Source organism: Atractosteus spatula, chromosome 9 (genome assembly GCF_055471065.1).
Source record: "Atractosteus spatula isolate fAtrSpa1 chromosome 9, fAtrSpa1.hap1, whole genome shotgun sequence".
Classification (NCBI taxonomy): Eukaryota; Metazoa; Chordata; class Actinopteri; order Semionotiformes; family Lepisosteidae; genus Atractosteus; species Atractosteus spatula.
Window position 1 is genome coordinate 20,438,076 of NC_142714.1, and position 19,639 is coordinate 20,457,714.

Here is a 19,639-nt window from a genome sequence, read left to right on the forward strand (position 1 = left end):
AGAAGTGCACAATGAGATGACAGTTTTCGAAATAAATGTGAACGGATAAATCAATCTCCCCCTCACCGTGCAGGAGAAGGTATTGTATACAGTGCTGTACCCGCCCATGCGCATAGATTGGCCCGTCATTAAGTCCGCCCCATATTGCCTCTGAATCAGGCTGCTCTGATACTGTATATAACAAAGATCTCTTCAAACCGCTATCAGTTTTCTACTGATCTGAGAGCGACTCGGTAAAGGGTAAGATAATTTACTACAGAGATATAAAACCTAGTGTGTTGTATCAGAATAATCCGTGTGTATGTGTGTGCGGGTTATGGAAAGAGTAACGGTGCAGGCGCCTGATGGCCAGGCAGTGCGTTTTTGGGAATGTCAATAACAAGCCTCCGGTGTGCATCCAGTCACGCGCCCAGCTGGCAGGCTAGCCTTTGTCGGCAGTGAAAATAGCTCGAACCGTTACAAAACCAGCTTACCGCTGTTGAGAATCGAGAAGGATTGTTTCATACTTATTGGATCTCTGGCAATTGTGCAGGATATGAAGGTCACACATGACACTATAGTTTGAACCTGCCGCTTTAAAAATGTTCTGCCTAGACGAAATCTATAAACCTGTCGCGTTTTTAGCAGTTATCGACCTCTGTTAATATGACCACATTATTCACTGTTAAGTTACAAAAGATTGGAAAATGCTAAGGCAGCAAAGCGCAGCTCAGTGAAGTGTTTTCGACCAAACGCTTCCTTTTTATTGCTCCTACCAAGTTCAATCATTAACCTCTTGTTAATTTCATGAGAGAAAGCCGTGGCTTTCGCCTACTAAACATAGGAGATATCGATCTTATTTTACTTGAGTGACTGCTTGGTCGTCGTGTATCGCACGCTTAGCTACGGGAAAACAGCACGTTCCATGTCGAGACAAGAAAATTCCGTGGAAATTCACCACACCTAGTACTAGTACTGTACATACTGTTTTGTATCTGTCTCTTGACGAACGCCAAGAGTCTCCTGCGGCGATTCTGCCCGTTCCCAGGGCCGTAGACCGTCCCCAGTCAGCCTTCGGGAAGCTCTAGGATGGTAGTTCCAAGTCACAAGTAAATGTTATTAATTCCGCGCTGAAAAAAAAAAATAGACGAAACGCTACGTTTTGGCCGCTGAGTCTTCTTCAGGTGTCAAGCTCGCAGGGGCTTCGCCGCATCTTATCGTAGTAGTACTAGTACTTGGTAAACAAAATCGAAAAAACACCATGAAATACAGACAAAAGGTTTGTTAATATACATTATCCGTGCATTTAAATTGTCAGCCTTTTGTGTTGCTTTAGTCGATAGGTGGTAAAATATTAGACTAGAAAGATATAGTGTAAATAGATATGTGTAGAAAATATAGGACTTTATTTTTATATCAGTTTGTGTTTTAGCGCTCCTGTCCTGCAATCCTTGATTTCCGTTGGTTTTTGCCTTTAGTATTGTAGGAGTTTCCAGGCGATTAGCGTCCTCTAGATGAAGAGTCGGCTCTTTTAATGGCAATATTATTTTCATATTTAAAAACGGAATAAACTATCAAAAAAGTTGCGAATACTTGTGTGAGAACATTAATTGTTTTAGATGACGTTAACGTGATGAATAATTTCAGGATAACCTTTACAGTGAAAAGCACTTTCTAATGAAGTGGTAGTAGATACACTTTAGTAATCTGATATATGCAGATAGAGAGTAGGTTTCAGAATTAAAGATCACATCTTTCTTTCTTATACTTTATTATTGGTAAAACCAAGCCAAAGGGAGTTATGCTGTGGTTTCGAACAATAATAAAAATAGTACAATTTGTTGCTTGTTTAGACAGTAGGGGGAATATGCTTTTGCTTTTTTTAAAATGCATTGCTGTATCGGTTTAAATGGTTGTTGAAAAGTTATTTTTTAATTAATTCCTCTGAAGTAACCTGTGACAAGGAGATTTCAGCTAGAACGGTAAATGCTACCTTTTTCACAGATTGGAAATCTTATAGGTGTCTGACAGGAGATTAATCTTTAATGTCTTGGAGGTAGCATTGAGATCAAGGCTGTGCCAGCAGCAGCCGCTGTTACCCCTGCATTCACCTCAGGTCTTCAGGAAAGAGGGCTGCGAGTTGTGTAACAACTCCTCCTTACAACGTCGCTACTAAGACAGACCTGGAACCTTCTTCACATTTCTACCTAATAAGTATGGAAATGTCAGAGTAAAAAAAAAAGTCTGCATGTCTTCTTTCTCAGAGGGGCAGGACAAAGGCAGCGTCAGGATGTTTCTGAAGACTGTAGCACTGGTGGGCCTTTTCCTGGTCCTGGGTGCGTGGGCTCTTCCACTGCAAGAGGCAGAGAACGATGGGAAGAACTGGGTGGTGATCGTCGCAGGCTCCAATGGCTGGTACAACTACAGACACCAGGTATTTTTATCCATGTGTTATTTTTCAATTATAACAGTGCCGCTTTTGTCCAAAGAGGGACTCATTTGTGCCCATTCATGCAGCTGGGTATTTTCCTCGAGCAGTCTCTAGGAAGTGCCTTGCTCAAGGGCCCAACAGGAATGTCTCACCTGAGTTTTGATCCCCAGAACCTTACAGTTACTGGTTCAGAGCCCTGATCACTGCTCCAGTTTTGAAATTAGCCACACGTCACTCTGGTAGCCTTTAGCTCAAGTTCCATTTGTGTTAGCCAGACAGCCGGAGCCTTTTGCAGCTTGCATATTGTGTAGTTTTCTCTCAGGGGTGTTGTGTGTGTATACTCACCCTGGCGAGTGTATTTGTTAACACAGAAATAGAGAGGATGTAGCTGTTGAAGTGGTGGAGTTACACCCCAAAAATGAGCCATCTGACTCTTTTCCAGTATTATAATAATCAACACCTAAATCTCTGGGAAAAAAGAAATTTATTATACCAGACATATTACAGTGACACACAGAAACTACACATAAAACAATCACAATTACTGATGTTTTTCGTTACGTTGACGTGCTATATACTGTAGTTTCATTTCCCTGCACATGACAGGGTTGTCATCCAAGCATGTTGTCCTTTACTTTCAGAACAGCTATTTTTGAGAAGTGTGTTTTGACAGCGTCGCAAAATTACTTTTAAAAGCTATGAGCCTGCAGATTTGGGAACCGCAGTACGTTCTGTTACAAATAAAGTGAATGAAAACCAATTAAAAAATAGATTTCAGGTTCAAATATGCTTGTCTCGCCAGTACTATCTATTTTGCAAAAATACTAAAATGTATAGGAACAAATAATAGGTTTATTCCATGCTGAAAAGAGATGAAAGAAAACGCAACATTTCTTTCTTCTCTTTTCAGCATGGAATAAACCTATTACTTGTTCCTTTGCAGCCTACACATGCTGACGCAGCTACCCACTTGAACTACTAAAATACATACTACATTCATGAAAACTAAAAAAAGATACTTTTAGATGAATAACGTCTGTTAAACTAGTAACATCTATTCAATTTAAGATGCTGTTTATTCAGCTTGAACCTGTTACCCTTTACCACCCTTTGTTTAATTGCTAATATTTGGAAAAGAGTACTGAGAGAATTGACAGAACAAAAGAGTGGACAAAGCATTGAATGAAAAATGGGAAACACATAACATATTGAGACTCACATTATAGGAAAGGACTGCTTATCAAGGTGAAGCAAGCAGTATTCTGTACTTATAAGAAGTGACTTGCACTTTGTGGCTTTCGTGATAAGCACACCACTGTTAGTGTTGTTTACTGTACTTCCTTTTGCTCTGCTCAAACTTACAGCTGGGTGTTCCTTTCGAAATTCAGCTGGAATTATGAAATACCAATAAATCTATTTTAAGATGTGAAGTAGTTCCCTGTCTAGACACCTGGACATTTCACAGAAAGTGTGTTAATTTAGTAAAATGAGATTTTTCAATGCAATCATTTTTCCCTTTTTATAATTTGATTATATGGTTTATTTGACATGCAAATTACTCTTGGCCACAAGTAAATATATATTCTGTAATGGAATGAATATTGAGGGAATGAAAGTTTTGAACACTTTCTAACTTTTCCTAAGGCACGTGACGTACAATGGTTTAAAATGGGATTTCCCCCACAAAAATCTAATCTTTTCTTTTAATGATTATGAATTCAAGACCTAGAGCACATCTGTTCACAAAACAAAGAGGTCTAGGTCCAAGAACCTATTTTCTTTCCACTCTTGGTTGCTTTAAACCTCACATGCTGTGGTTTGCAATTTGCCTCTTTATTCTGAAAAAGAATGCCCTAGTACAGTATATGACGTTACATCTGTTCTAGTTCCTAAGTATGTTAGTCACTCTGTACATTCACAAGTTGAAAAGTGTGCAGCTGTTTAGTAATTTCACTGTTTGTACAATGTTGAATGAATAAATTTCTAGAATGAAACAGCCGAAATAGTTCAAGCCATATTCCTTTTCAGTAAGCCAGTGCAGAATTAAACGCACTTGACCAGTGTCTTACACAGCCAGTCTGTGCCAGGGAGATTGAAATCACATTTCTACTCTAACCAGGCCTCAGTGGGTGCCTTTTTAAATCTTGACAATCGTTTACACAATAGTCCTCCTTATATAAGGACTGAACCTGTGTGCTTGTGTCTCCACCACATTCATCCATTTTCAGTCCTGGATTAGTCCAGTGCACTGCAGCCAGGCAGACAATAGGTACGAGGCAGGATACATCCCGGACAAAGTGTTTTTGGACTGTGAGAGACCACAGGAGCAATTGTAAACCATGCAGACTCCACACAGAAGACCCCTCAGGCTGGAATGGAACCCAGGCCCCAAGAGAGAAAGCAGTGTTTGCTGCCTCACTCATTTCCACCATGTTTTTCAATAAATTCTGCTGTTGTTTTGCGCAGGCTGATGCGTGTCATGCCTACCAGATCGTCCATAAGAATGGCATTCCCGATGAGCAGATCATTCTCATGATGTACGATGACCTGGCTCAGAATGAAGAGTAAGTGCCCCTGACAACACAGACTCAGGCAGCGTGGACATTGTGTTCTGCCTTGTGCTGAACTGAAGTATCACATGCTTTCTTTTCTAACTTTTATATGTCATTTAATACTGTACATGTTCATTAATGGTAATAATGGAAACTACTGCGAAGATGCACGAGTGATCTTTTTTAAAATTTTCCTCAGCAATTTAAACAAGCATTTGAACATGCTAAAGTAATCAGACGATATCAGATGCATCCTTTCATGCATAACGTGAAGAGTCACAGGATTCCAATTCTTTACTCCAGTCTAACTTTTAATCTGTTTTAATCTGTAAAACGATGCTCTGACTGTTGTAGAATGTGTGACCTGAATAAGAATGTTGATGTTATCGGTTTCTTGTTACAAGCCTGAATTCTGTGAGGATGCTCTGTGTTGTGTCTTCATAGGTGTTTCAGATTGAAATAGGGACTTAAACCTATAACTGAACTTAATTTAGAGAAATTAAGAAGATTTAAATGCAAAGGCTCAGCAGTAAAAGTCTTCAATAAGTAGCCTATATTAAAGGTTACTGTGTCTTTAAATGGGAAGTACAACACCATATTTTGGAGATAGAAAGAGTCAGCATCAATCAGTGCATTTCAAACCACAGTAAAAGAAAAAATGTACTCCGTAAAACCTCCATTTTACATCACAAAATAGATGATATTTCCAGGTGTGCACAGCGCCGTATTCTGTGATTCAGAACAAGACAACCAAACTTCCGGTGACGTGTTGTGGCCTTATTACATTGTAAAGAAGCAGGCTTGTGAATCCATATCTTTTAATCCAATAGAAATATTGCTCTTGACTTAGAGACGGTTTAGTCGACAAATAATATTTACAGTGACTAGTGAGCAGGAAGGGCCGCATTATGTCGCAATTCGTGGGAACTCTTGCTCCTGCCCTGTGGTGAGACTAGGGGTTTGTAACAACATGGAGACGTACACAAACTTACTTTCACAAACTTTACGATTTTGTGCTTAATTCAGAATTTGAACATTTTTACTGTACCGTTAATGAATTTATTTTGTTGCCAAGATTTAATAACAGGTCTGAGAAATTGGGACTGCAGTTCCCCTTTAAGTATATTATACAACAGTGCTTATATAGCTACACTCAGTTTATTGCAAATAGGCTGTATATCAATCACCACGCTGTAACACAATAGTGAGGGATTGCATTTCAAGTTTTCAGGTTTATTACCTGTCATCTTCATATACATTTGTTTTTGAACACTTGCGAAATGGGACAAGAGCCCAGTTTCTTAACAATGTCAACCTGTAACCTTAATCTTTGTATCAGCCAGTTTCTTTTACTAGTCTTTCACTATGGTGGGATTTTATCATATTTTACTGCTTTTGTCACAATGAGCCATTGTTAAAGTTGTATTTTGTCACTGTCGTCGCTGAAAATTGCATCATCTAAAAGTTCTGTGTAGCATTTGAAAGAAATCACTTCCACCGATATTAATCTTTATTAGGCAATTTCCTCTGGCAGTTTTGTTGATTTCTTTGCAGCTAACCTGCCTTGCTTCCTTTAAAAGTTTTCTTTGTGTTTTCATGTGTAGTTGTTCAAGACACCACTCTGTTATGCAAATCAGTGGCTTAGTTTATATTGCCTCCATTTTTTAGTTGATGTTTTGATGTGGTTCTGATCTGAGAAAGTACAAATAACAATAACAGTGGATCACATGAAATACACGCAAATGTGATGCTCACTCCTCATCTTGGAGAACCAAAGCCTAACCTCAGCCTCCTCAGTGACTCCATTGAAAAAGCAATGAAGAAATCAAGATTTCTGCTGTCATTGAACTGTCAAGCCAGACAAGTCTTCTCGAGTTAATTCAGATCAGGCTCAGTATCGATCCGGTGACGGCACCTTGCTTGATTTTTAATTTTTGCAGTTTGGATCTGTCTGGAAAAGATGAAGAATAAGTTGCAATTTAATTCCTGACAACAGAAAACATGTTTTTTAAATGGTGGTATATTTGAGATAAGCAGTGGCACTCCAGTGATGATGTTTGACAATACTGATGACTGATAATAACAATTACCTGTTATCTTTCAGGAATCCTACTCCGGGAATTGTGATCAACCGGCCGAACGGCACGGATGTGTATAAGGGAGTGGTTAAGGACTACATCGGGGAGGTGAGGCCTCTGAGTTCAGTGGGGTAGCCAGGAGTTTGTTATTTGGGGGTGGCAGGAACAGATATGGGGTGGCATTTTTAAATAGTATTTTCTGCCTTCTAAAATAAGATGTACTGTTAAAAGGTGTCGTATTCTTCTTCTATACTGGTAACCCCTGTGAGGTGGAACTGAGGCCCAAACAGGGCGGGTTCGCGCAGAGCTTGTATTCACACCGGGTCGCGACTCTGAAGCGCATTCTGCAAGAGGAAAGATCCTCGAACCCTGTTATTTCTCAGTGTTTTTTCGGTCATATTTTGAAAGCGTCTTAAAGAGCTTTTCAAAGAAAGTTCAGTAAAACTCATAATTCTCAATATAACAGAAAGTCTTGGTGAAGGTTTCACTTTGTTGGTTTTTTATGTCATAAAAGGCTGTTTCCTTAAAAAAGTATTCTCCCATTACTGTAAAAAATAAAAAGGGACAGGTACTTTGACTCGTTCCTGTGATTTAATGTCAGTTATGATTATATTATACAATATCTTTCATCCCCAAGCTAAAATCTTGCGCAACTTGGCGGTATGGGAACGATCTACAGTGATCTGAAACATTTGCCTGCGCTAATCATTTGCAGTATGGGCTACGTGTGCGCTCTGGAAAAACACATTTCTTTTGTTGGTAAATGTACGACAGTATGATGCCTAAAATGAGGTGGCAAAGCCTTAATTAAGGGTGTCAGCTGCCACCCAGTGCGACCCCTCTGGCTGCGTCCTGTCTGAGTTGTGGTCACCGCGTTCCACTTCATTCTCACAAGAAGCACTGGAGATTTCCCTTATTTAGGACATGCAGAACACCTCCAAAGACAAGTGTAAAGTAAAGGGCAGTAGTATAGAAGAAGGATAAACTGCTGTTTTCATGCCAGCATTTCTGCATTTCTAAAAAGAAGCCCCAGGCTGGGGGGGGTCATTACATAAGAAAACGCTATCTCTCACTTTGACATTCCTCAGGTTTGAACATGTTAAATGGGCTTCACCCACACCGTGCTTTTGACACTTTACGGTCAGATCTGGATGTGTTAGTTGCCCCACTTTCCTACTGTTTTTTCCAGTCCAATCCGTCCAGTTGTGCTCCTTTCAGTTGTTTCCCTTTTTTTTTTTCCCCTCACTGAACCCTCTTCCGTTGTGCTGTCCCGTAGGATGTGACACCTGCCAACTTTCTGGCTGTGCTGAAAGGGGACGCGCAGGCGCTGAGGGGCGTGGGGTCGGGAAAAGTGCTGAAGAGGCAAGTACACAGAGAACGACGAGGAATTCAGCAGTTCTGCTTTTTCCTACTATTGTGTAAAAAGCACGCACGTGACATCATGTCGTGTGTGCCTTGTGTAATTCTTGTTTTTACAGTAGAGCTTATTTTCCATTTTACTTTGGAGTTCTGGACAAGAGTGATTCTGAAAGGGTGTCTGTCTAGCCCTGTGTGAGGATATTAAGTGGGATTTATTTTTGAGTACCTTGTTTGAGTACCTACAGTATAATGCGTCTCCAATTACTTAATACCCTTCTGTGGTTTTACTATTCGTCATCTTAAAAGATATCTAACAGGCTTTCATTGTTCTCTATAGTATCTCTTACCCCAAAGTGGACAAATAGCATGTGTGCGATTAGCAGGTTAAACCTGATTTACTTACTGCGGGTATTCAGTCCTTTCCAAGAGGACAGGAGCTCCTCTGATGCTGAAGTACACAGAGAGCATCAGGAACTAGAATTGAGATATCTGTGCCAGAGCTCTTTCCCAGCTCCCTCTCCCACTGTCCACTCCCGGAATTCTGCGTCAGTCCCCTGCGGATTCAACATATTGTTTAGTGTGAAAGTTTGCTAAATAGAGCATTAAACCATAGATGGGTAAAGATAGTGTTAAATATTTTGATTCCAGCATTTTGGTTTGCTTAATATAAAAAAGGAAGAAAATAGTTTGCAATGCAAAACTTTCTCTCGGCCCCAGGAGTTTTTTTTACCTCGACTGAAATAATTTATTTGACACGCATTTGTAGTTTAAATGAATGTCTTGATGAGTGCATTTCCTTCAGATGTCTGTCGTGGGTTTTCCTCTTTTGTTTGCTTATCACAGTATTTAATTCCCTAAATCTTTATAGTTAATATTTCATTAATTACACTATCCTTTAATGTTGCAATAAAGGGTCATGACTAAAGAGTTTCACAATGTTGAGTCACTAAAGGCACACTGATGCCTATGTAATGGGTGCAGGCCAAGAAATGGCTCCTCAGCTCAAGTGTTTTTCCGTCCGTTGTGCATTTACCTCTGCCAGCTTCCTTGTTTTGCTGAAAAACCACCAGGCTCTATTGAGGAAGTTCCTGCAGAGGGCATTGATGCTTTTTCTCTTCTTAGTCATTGTGTTCACCTGTGGAGTCAGACCAATGGTTTTTGAAAATTCTTTCTTTTTATCTGCTTCTCCTTGGCAGTGGTCCCAAAGATCATGTGTTTGTTTATTTCACGGATCACGGTGCCCCTGGGCTCCTGGCATTTCCAAACGATGATGTAAGCAGTTTTTTTCTAATTTCTCAGGAAGGATTAATGCCTTAATGCACAGAATCATACTGCTACCAGTGATTCAGTAGACCTTTGTTCTTGTGATGATGATTCCTGGGAGGAAGTGTGGAAAACAGTCATAGTCAACAGAATATAGCCCCACCCAGGAACATTGTTTTTCTCATCTGGTCTTGTGACTCTTGGTTAGGTATAACTCTGTTATACAATAGCGTGATGCACTCATTTAAATTGTATTCTAAAAAAACTTATGTTCTGTTTTTCAGCTGCATGTGAAAGACCTTAAAGATGCTATCGATTACATGCATGAAAATAAAAAATACAAAAAGGTAATTTATTTTTTTTTAACAAAAGGGGACACTATCCATTAAAACATAGTGGTGTGTCTGCTATACTCATAAACCCACTGCTTGGTAGTTGTTCATGCTATTATCTCGTGAATTTCTATGACAAATTCCAGTTCATTCCTAAAAAAGACAACATGTGTAAAAAATCACATCATTTCCTGAAGTTTGAATAGTTTTCACAACTGTTTTTGCTAGTTTCGACAAAGCTTTGGCCCAGTGTTTTAAAGTTAATAAATAACTAATCTGTATTTTTACATTTGGAAAGTCCTTGGGGCATGAGCCTAAACATTAGATAGCCTCCATCAGCTCTGAAGATAGTCAGATAATGTCCATTTGCAATCTTGGACAAGTATCGTATTTGAGAGGAGGCCAGACAGAACAGCTCTGGGTTTCCATATGTACCACAATCATGTTTGCTATTGACATGTCCTAAAGCTTACCTTGAGAGCAAAGGGAAAATAATTGCTGAATCCCCCAGACCTTGTGAAAACGAGCAAGGATCAGAGGTTTTAGTGCTGTGTGTGGTGTCCACAGATGGTGTTTTACATTGAAGCCTGTGAGTCAGGGTCCATGATGAACCACCTGGCTGTTGATATTGATGGTGAGTGATCACTTCTGGACTGTCGAGACACAAAGAACAATACAGGGCTGTTATGATCAACAGCTTAATTTACACAATCTAAACCTCTGAGTCTACACTTCAAACATACTTCAACATAGCTCTGGTTATGGGTTAGAGCTAAATTGGTTATTTGATCAAGATGATCTCTAAATTAGGAAATCACAGTTAAACTGTGTTCTTTAAAGAATTGGGATTCTCTAGGACCAAGAGCTGAGACACCCGTCTTGAACATCAACTCTTGTTTTACATGCACTATTTTATGTAAATTACTTCTGAAGATACTGAATGCTGTTGTATCAGTTTAAGAGAGGCACATGATCTCCAGTTAAAGTTGAGCTCACAGTTCCATGCAAAGTGTGCTTCCCTTCTTCAATTGTCATTTCTGTGCAGTCAGCAGGATGCCAGGTCAGGCTCAAGTGTGTCACATCACAAGGTCTGCTTGTGACGGCTGACTTGCAGTTAAAGTAAAATTGTGACTAGCTGAGGTTTTATGATGAGATCAAGGTTCTTCTTCAGGTTTTTGCTTGGAGGCTCCTGTCTTTCAATTTGTTGAATTTGAACAAATAAAATGTTATATTTGAGGCATTTGCCCTCAATTCTAAGGTCAAGAGGCTTGGCTATACAGTATACCTCATTAAATGAGATTTGCAGTCACTACTAGTATCAATATTTCTTGCACATTAATTGAAAAAGAGAAAATGTACATTTGTAAAACTAAGTCATTTTTCTCCTGGAACAGATAGGTATTCAGCAATTTCAGGTATTTGTGCAGTCATACAGTAAATTGTACAGCCCTAATATAGGCCCTGTGTACTCACTGTAATAGCACTGTGCAGGCCGGGTGGATATGTACAAGGTCATGCTTGCTCTTACGTCTTCTGATAGTGATAATGAGGACTTCTAACCCATATTTCAGCTTGTTTAAGTTGCAGAGCAAGTGTCCTTTCCCATTTGTGGGTTAACAATGTGTGGCTGTGGATGAAGCAGGCCACATGTCAAGCCGGCTTTTGGCATGTGGATGTTGGGGGGTTTTTCCCAGGTCAGGTGTTTAACCTTGTGTGGTCCTCTACAGTGTACGCCACTACGGCTGCAAACCCCCACGAGTCCTCCTATGCCTGCTACTACGACGAGAAACGAGACACTTACCTGGGAGACTGGTACAGCGTCAACTGGATGGAGGACTCCGATGTCGTGAGTAGCCTCCGCTTTTCCGTTTTTAACTTTAATATGTTTTGCAGTGGTGCCTGTGTCTGCCGTATCTCGGCACCTCTTGGCTATCCTCATGACAGCCTTGCAGTCTGAACTCAAGAGCTAAGCCAGGCAGGGCCAATCAGTCCTGGGACGGTAGACTTCTGAGGAAAACCAGGCTGCTGTTGTGGGTGTAGGTGGTGTTGGTGGACCAGTAGGTGGCGCCTCAATCAGGACTAGAATTCCAAGCCCTTGTCTCAGAACGGTGAGCAGGAGACAGGGTGCTGTAAGAAAACCGAGGTCCGGACTACCATGAGAGATCCCATGTTAATTAAGAATAGGAGTGTTATCCTTGGTGTCTTGGCTTAATGATGCACAATCTGGTCTCTCTAAATCTTCCCCTTAATCAATTGAAGAAGCAGTTTAAGTAATCTGCCTGGGCAGATGATGTGACCAGATGAGAGCTGCACTTCAGTGCTGGGTGAAGGATGTAGTGATGAAAAATGCAAGAAATTCTTATTACAAATAACAGTTGGGTTTAAAAAGTAACCACCAATCTACTGTTTGCATAATAAAAGGGATAGGGTTCCAGATGCAAAATACTCGGATAAATGACTCCATGTAAACTCATGGCTGGGTATGCCGTGTGGAATCTTTCCAGTAATTGTCTGCGTAATTCTCTTTTGCTCGCAGGAAGACCTGAAGAAAGAAACACTCCTGAAACAGTTCAAGATTGTGAAGAGCCACACCAACACCAGTCACGTGATGCAGTACGGAAACAAGGCAAGTGAAACTCTGTTCTGCCGATATGACATCTGGAAAGCCTCTCAGGAGTCTTGTGTTGCATGTTTCTGCAGTTGTTCCCTGCAAAAGTTTTCCTTAAATTTGTTTTATACTTATTCCCATTAATTTGTGTTCTGATAATTAGTATTGATTAACCAAGCTAACAGCCAGTTGTAGTTAATGTTTCACTTGTAGTCATCTTCTGGAGGAAAGCAAAAATGCTGATCTTGTCTTGTTAATGATGAACTGGAAATTAAGTCCACGAGTTTTTAATTCTTTCGTGTACAGTAGATTGTCTTTTTTTTTTGTATAACTGAGATGAAGCTCTTCAAAAAGAGATGAGCATTTCCAGAGTCAAAGGATTTCATTCATTTTAAAGCCTGAAAGACGTAAATAAAACACTTAATGAAAATAAGTTTTTGCTTAATTGGTAAACAGGATAAAAGGTTGTTTATTACAGGGAATGAGTGTCAACAGCCAGGTTGTGTTAAGATCTGAGAGAAGCTGAAGCAAGCTGTTGTAAAAAGCTTCTCCTCTGTTTTGCGGTCTCAGACACTAGCCCAGATGAAGGTGATACAGTTCCAGGGGAACCCCACAGCCAATGCCCAGCCTAGTGCCCCCGTCACCCTCCCTCCCATTGAGGACCCCGACCTGATCCCCAGCCCAGACGTGCCCCTCGCCATCCTCAAGAGGAAGCTCATGGCCACCAACGATATCACCAAGGCCAAGGCCTACCTGGAGGAGATCAACACCCATCTGAAGGTAAAAGCACTGAGCCACACACACCACTCGGGTCATGCTGCAGAACATGCTGAGAACAGGGACATACTGAGCATCGGGAGCAAGACCTCTCTCACACCAAATCCAACAGGTAATAATTTCACCCTCGATTGGCCTTGCTGTCGATTGCACTCAAGTGACGTCGGTTTGAGCTGGTCACATAAGCCACCTTTTATTTAACACATCAGAAGAGCTTCCACACTGCCAAACTGAAATTTTCAGGACCTGCTTTTCTAGCATAGAATGATCTGTATATTCTGCATAGGTTTTTATTATGACAGGATAACTCCCTCTTCCAAGGAGCAGTGTGGTTGTCCAGATTCTTCCAATGTGTATTTTTAGCTTTTTTATTTTATAACAACTTGGAAGTGAGCAACACAATCCTTATTTGTTCAGCATGATCGGGTAACAACATAATCTGCGGACTCGTATGCTCTTCAGAGATCAGTTTGTCGTTTCCAAGTGCAATAAAATGTTGTGTTTGCCGAGAGCACAGAGAGTCAGATGCGTGTCTCTCCTCCCAGGTCAGGGAGCTGCTGCGGGAGACGATGAAGAGAGTGGTGCAGACCGTCACCAACTCCAGAGACAGAACCGAGCAGATACTGAGCGACAGGCAGGACCTCACTCAGCACCAGTGCTACAAGACGGCAGCAGAGCACTTCAAGCACAACTGCTTCAACTGGCACACCCCGAAGGTAGGCTCTCTCCGATTCTGCCGTCGTCGAGCCTGAGGCAGTGGTACTGTCCCCTTTCCTGGAGATGAGATGTTTCCCCCTGGCCTTTACTGATCATGGCCTCCTAATAATCCCCATCTATGAATAGGCTGCATCACTCTGTTCTCCTCACCAATGATAACTGATGTGTGGTGAGCGTACTGGCGCACTATAGCTATCGTCGCATCATCCAGGCGGGTGCTACGCAAGGGTCCCCATTACCTGTAAAGCGCTTTGAGTGGAGTGTCCAGAAAAGCACTATAAGTTTAAGGTATTATTATTATTATTATTATTATTATTTTATTATTATTATTTTATAGTCATAGAAAAGGAAATAGATGAATTCAAACTGGAGTATATAAAAAATAATTCAGTAGTGTATCTGTTGGCACATTTTAAAATGAATAATGCACCTATTACTGCTCTGTATTCTATTAATATTTGCTTGCAAGATGACAGTTGGCTTTCTACCAGGGGTGCCTTTCTCTTAGTTTACTACAGGGGATTCCAATTTAACCTCCTTAATGGGGATTGGAAAACAGAGACATTAAGTAGGGGATTATTTCCTACGATGGGGACCTGGAGGACGTTAATATTTACTAGAGGACATATTTTTCTGTATGAATAGGCGTGTTATAGGGACCAGGTCATGACAGTAGTAGTGTACAGTAGATCCACATTTTCTGAGAGTAAACAGAACATTCACATTAAACTTAACTTAAATAATTTAAACATATAGTGTATAGCATATATACTAAGATGAAAGCAACGACAAAATACTTTTTTGTTACTTTTATGTACAGTATAATACTACATACCATCACATTAAGAACAGTAAATACTGTATGATAAATAAGGACATTTAATACTGTATATAATGTACTGTAATATACTGCTTATTTTTACTTTCTAGTAATGCAGTGTGCTCGCATCTTGACATTTCACTGAACCTCTTTGTTAGGCCGCTTTGCATTCAGAAGACAAAGTCTAGACGTGGAAAAAGTGTAAAACTTACATGAACATCTGGAACAGTAATAACATTTTACAATAATATATCTATAATAATGTGTATCTAATACAAAGCTATTTTGCAATGATTTTACTAGACGTTTACTGTTTTTTATACTCTGGACTGTTTTATGATCAAGTTGATGTCCTTTGTACATATAAAGTCAGGAAATGTTTACTTCTAAGTTGACAAAAACAGTGGTGTAAAAGAGGGGAGACATGAGGCACACAATGTAGAAGTGTTAAACTGACCTAAAATTCTGTAAAAGTGGAAGAGTCCCAGCACAAGTCAGAAGAGCCACACAAATTATAGGTAATTACTGAGATAAGAACACATCTTATTTCAGAAGCAGTCTCTATGTAAAGCAGGTTAAGCTGTAATGTGTTGAATTTGGCTATAACAATTCTGTGTTGGTTGTAGACCACTTCCGATAATGCCATTTCATTGATATTGATCTAATTTATAGTTAACTAATCAATATATTGATTAGTATTGATCACACCTGAAGAAGGCTCCACGGCCAAAACATGTTTTATTTCTTCTTTTTTTCAGCATAGAATAAACCTATTACTTGTTCCTTTGCAGCCTACGCATGCTGACGCAGCTACCCACCTGAACTAATCAATATATTGATGACTGGATAATGTTTCAAATAATGAGACATTTTATAGTAATTTAATTAATCCATATAATCAGTTAAATGAAAGATAAAGCAGGTATTAGAGTAGAATTATATTGTACTTCATTGAAAGAAGTTCTTTTTAAAAAAGCAGAAATGAAAGAATCCAGAATAGGGTAATTTTAGTTTTGACAGAGCACTTAAAAATAGATAGCGTACATAAATAGATGAACCGTTTCTTACCCTAAACTACATCATTTCCACAGCCAACACTAAGAGCACATAGTTGGATTAAAAGTAATTTGAGATGTTTTTAGCCATTCCCTGTTTCATGTCTGAAAATGAAATGCAAATGAAAAAGACTGCCATTCGTCACATTTATTGTCTAATGCAGCACCTCGATATTGATGTGTGAAAGGAGCTGCACTATGAAGTTCATTGAGCAGAAGAGCCGCGCTGCACACGTAGCTGTTGATGCTGTGTCAACAAACAAATTGAGTTTTTCAGGAAGAAAGGGTTAAATGGTTAAATCCCCTCACCATTCAAAAATGACTATTTCAGTCTGTGCTTTCTGTTTCATTTCCACTTTGCCATGTGACCAGTGACCTGTAGGAGTACCTCTCGCTGGATCATGATGAAGATCAGCACAGTGTATCAACAAATGGGGGAAATGATCACATTACCAAACCAGTTTCCAAATTTCTGATTAGCATAGACAGGTGATGAATAAGGTGAGGAATAACTTCCTGTAGTGCCCCAGCTCGGACTCAGTAATTGAAACGGAAGGAATATTTGTTGATCAAGCATGACTCGGCTGGCAATAAATTAACCAAGACCTGCAAAAAAGTCACTTTCAGCCTCGAGACGCCAATAGCAGTCTTGTTTCTTAAAGTATAATTCTGTGTACAGCTGGTTTGTTGGAGGCTCTCCCTGTTGCATACATCATTTACAGGCCTCCTTACACTGGTGTGTGTTGGACAGGTCCTGAAATCAGTGATAGGATAGGGGTGGCGTTAAGTAGAGTAGTATAGACTAACTTGTGCAAAAGTGTTAGGTGAAAAAAATAGCATCATTATAACATGCAAGTTGCATTATAAGAAGGGAGAGATGTAAAAAGCAACTGCTGTTTGTAAATCCACCCTTGTTTCTCCTAGCCTCCTTACTGGTAATCTGCAAGTGAGGGGAAGCCAGTCAGAAGAAAGGGGAAATCCTAGATCATCTTCATGTGTCATTTAGGATTAACCACACAAACATGCGGGAGTTTTTCAAAACTAAAATACCCACCTGCTCTGGTTTCTTTTCTGTTTCAGTATGAGTACGCCCTCAGACATCTCTATGTTCTTGTGAACCTGTGTGAAGAAGGATTTGCAGTGGACAGGTATGGTCCTATCTGGCTGTGGTTTGTTTCATGATCCTTTGAAGGCTAAAATATAATGAACATAGAGGCTGAAAACCCAAAGAGTGTGCAGACACGTTGTGAAGACTCAGTTATTTTACACTAGAAGGGTTATACTGCAGTCTTTGCCAGCATAGGGAACTGGACCCCAATCAGAACCATCATTTCGGTCACGTCTCCAAGCTCCTGATCAGCACGGCCCAGATAAGAGCCAAACAACTTATGCCCATTGGTCTTGGAGCAGTCCACTGGCACAGGAGCTTTCAGTGGTTTGGTGTCGCTGTAACCGGGTCGCTAGTTTTGCATTGTCATACAGTATTTCTAAACATGGCTTCGGGCCTGTGATGACAAACAGAAGAGAATGTCCTTTAGTATAATAGAACCCTTGGCACACAGAACATTACCAACGTGCGTTAATTTGAAACGTGCCGGGATATGCTGGCCTTGCTATCCACTTGTAGAGAGGTAAACAGCTGTTCCCTTGGGGCTGACACGTGGGGAACAGACTGAGCCCCCTGAAGTTAGTCAGGTGTCATGTGGGGACTACCTGACTCGTATCAGGAACAAACTCCCAAGTGGGCTTCCCCGTGCAGTGGCACAGGATAATCAACAGGGAGATTTGGGCCGAATGACCTTCAGCTGCCCCGATTTGGGCCGAATGACCCTTAGCTGCCCTTGCAGAATTTGCCAAGGCAACTGTTTTTTCATAAAAGTTAGCAGTTTTCCATAAGAGCCACATCACTCCTCCAATCCATACTAACTCCGCTGCATGTTTGCAAAAGGCATGTAGTTCTCACAGAGTACGTTTTTGGGGCAAATAATAATTCCTTGCATTTTAGTAAGGCATTTTTCCTCCCTAGGAAGCTCATATAGATTACACACAAGATTAGTCCCAAGTCCTCCCCTACAGAAGTGAACCTCTCTGCACACAGATCAGGAGGAGGAGTGAGAAAGTGTTGTATTAAGTGAATTGAGGGGTACTTTAGGGGTGCCAGACTGTCCAGTCCAGAGGAGAATTGAGCCAGGACACCAGCTCATTTATATCATATATCATCTGAAGGACAGCGCGTTGTGCAGCACAGTGTCCTCTGTCGCCAAACTGAGGCATTGTTGTTCTGGAAATTCTGGTCCAGAGTGAAGAGCGCCACCTACTGATCTAATAAGACCACTTTCAGCAGCAGCCTTTTTTTTCTTGTCATTATACCCCTTGTCATGCTGGTCTGAAAGAGCTGAGATTGTGATCCAACCTCATTTATTTCCCAGATGCCAAGCATCCACAGGGTGTGTCTATTCTAAATTGATTCAAAGCAAAGAAAAACAAGATCATCTTTCAATATGTGGAACATGCCTTCAATACTGCATGTGTGTAATATTACTTGTTTGCCTCTGATCACGTGTGTATGGTTGCCTTTCAGGATTCAGATGGCCATGGATGAGGTGTGCTTCTTCAGACTGTAGTTCAAGTCTGAACAGTGAAGACCTGCAGGGAAGACTGCACTGAGCAACTGTCCCAAGACATTAGCTGTTTTGTTTTACTCATAACAACGTGTATGTTAAATATATTTCATCTTTTTTAATTCAAATGATAAATTTGCACTACTTTACAAGAAAACAAAAAAATGTTTCTTTACAGTACCAAACATGTTGTATCTTGTTGATTTAAACCAAAATAATTTCATTGTTGTAAGTGGAGTCATACATAACCTGAAAAGGGAGAGGAAATGCCTCCCAGGGGGATTCAAAATAATGGAGTCTACAGCAAGTGCAGTGTTGTGCTGTAGAATTTCCATTTGGGAATGTGTCCTCCAGGGATACAAAGTGTGTGCTCTGGGACTGAGTGTGGATGACTCTTGTCAGAGATTATTTGACACTATTATAGTAATGTGACATAGAGTAAAATTATTAAAGAAAAATGCACTGATTTCCTTATATCTAGGACAAGTGTCTTTTGCTGTTAACTAAAACTACATGAGAACAAATAGCCCTACTGGCTTTAGAATCCCTAAAGTTTACAGCAGTTGATACTAGGTTCAGGCCAGCACTGCTTCACAAATCCTTACAGTCTGCATATGAACTGACAGTAGAGTTGGTGGGAATGCATGTCAAGAATTACAGTTTAAAGTGCAATTACACAGACCTTCTGATGCTTAAAGGCATTATTTCAAAAGACAAAATGGAACACATTCTGTGAAAGATCAGCCGGTTGTTGATAATCAATAAAGAAAAAGTGAAACCAAAAAAAAGGATGCTTTTTGTTATTGTACCTCTTCCCTGCAACTGCAGTTTACTTGGGAGTGAGGAGCTGCCCAGTGGGTTTTTAAAAATATATATTCTCATTGTGCAAAGGCAATAGAGAACAGGTGAGGAGATGGTAAATTGCAAGGGTTTGGAAGGAAAGAGATTCATTGTGACTAATGGACCGGAGCAGCAGCTTGAAAGAGGAAGTGATCTGTTTTTGACAAACATCTGTTTTCCTTCTGAGCAAAATACAAAAGAAAACCA

The 19,639-nt window shown here is 40.3% G+C and overlaps 1 protein-coding gene across 1 annotated transcript; it reads left to right on the plus strand.

Annotated features, from left to right (window-relative positions):
* Positions 1-113: 113 nt before the first annotated feature.
* lgmn (legumain) lies at positions 114-19,380 on the plus strand. The gene is made up of 14 exons (XM_088926108.1): positions 114-240; positions 2,244-2,413; positions 4,877-4,974; positions 7,067-7,148; positions 8,317-8,402; positions 9,596-9,671; positions 9,947-10,009; positions 10,562-10,628; positions 11,722-11,840; positions 12,531-12,620; positions 13,173-13,382; positions 13,925-14,095; positions 17,052-17,119; positions 18,553-19,380. Exons 2-14 carry the CDS (start codon positions 2,270-2,272, stop codon positions 18,593-18,595), a joined length of 1,317 nt encoding a protein of 438 aa, XP_088782234.1. The 5' UTR covers positions 114-240; positions 2,244-2,269; the 3' UTR covers positions 18,596-19,380.
* The last annotated feature ends 259 nt before the right edge of the window (positions 19,381-19,639 follow it).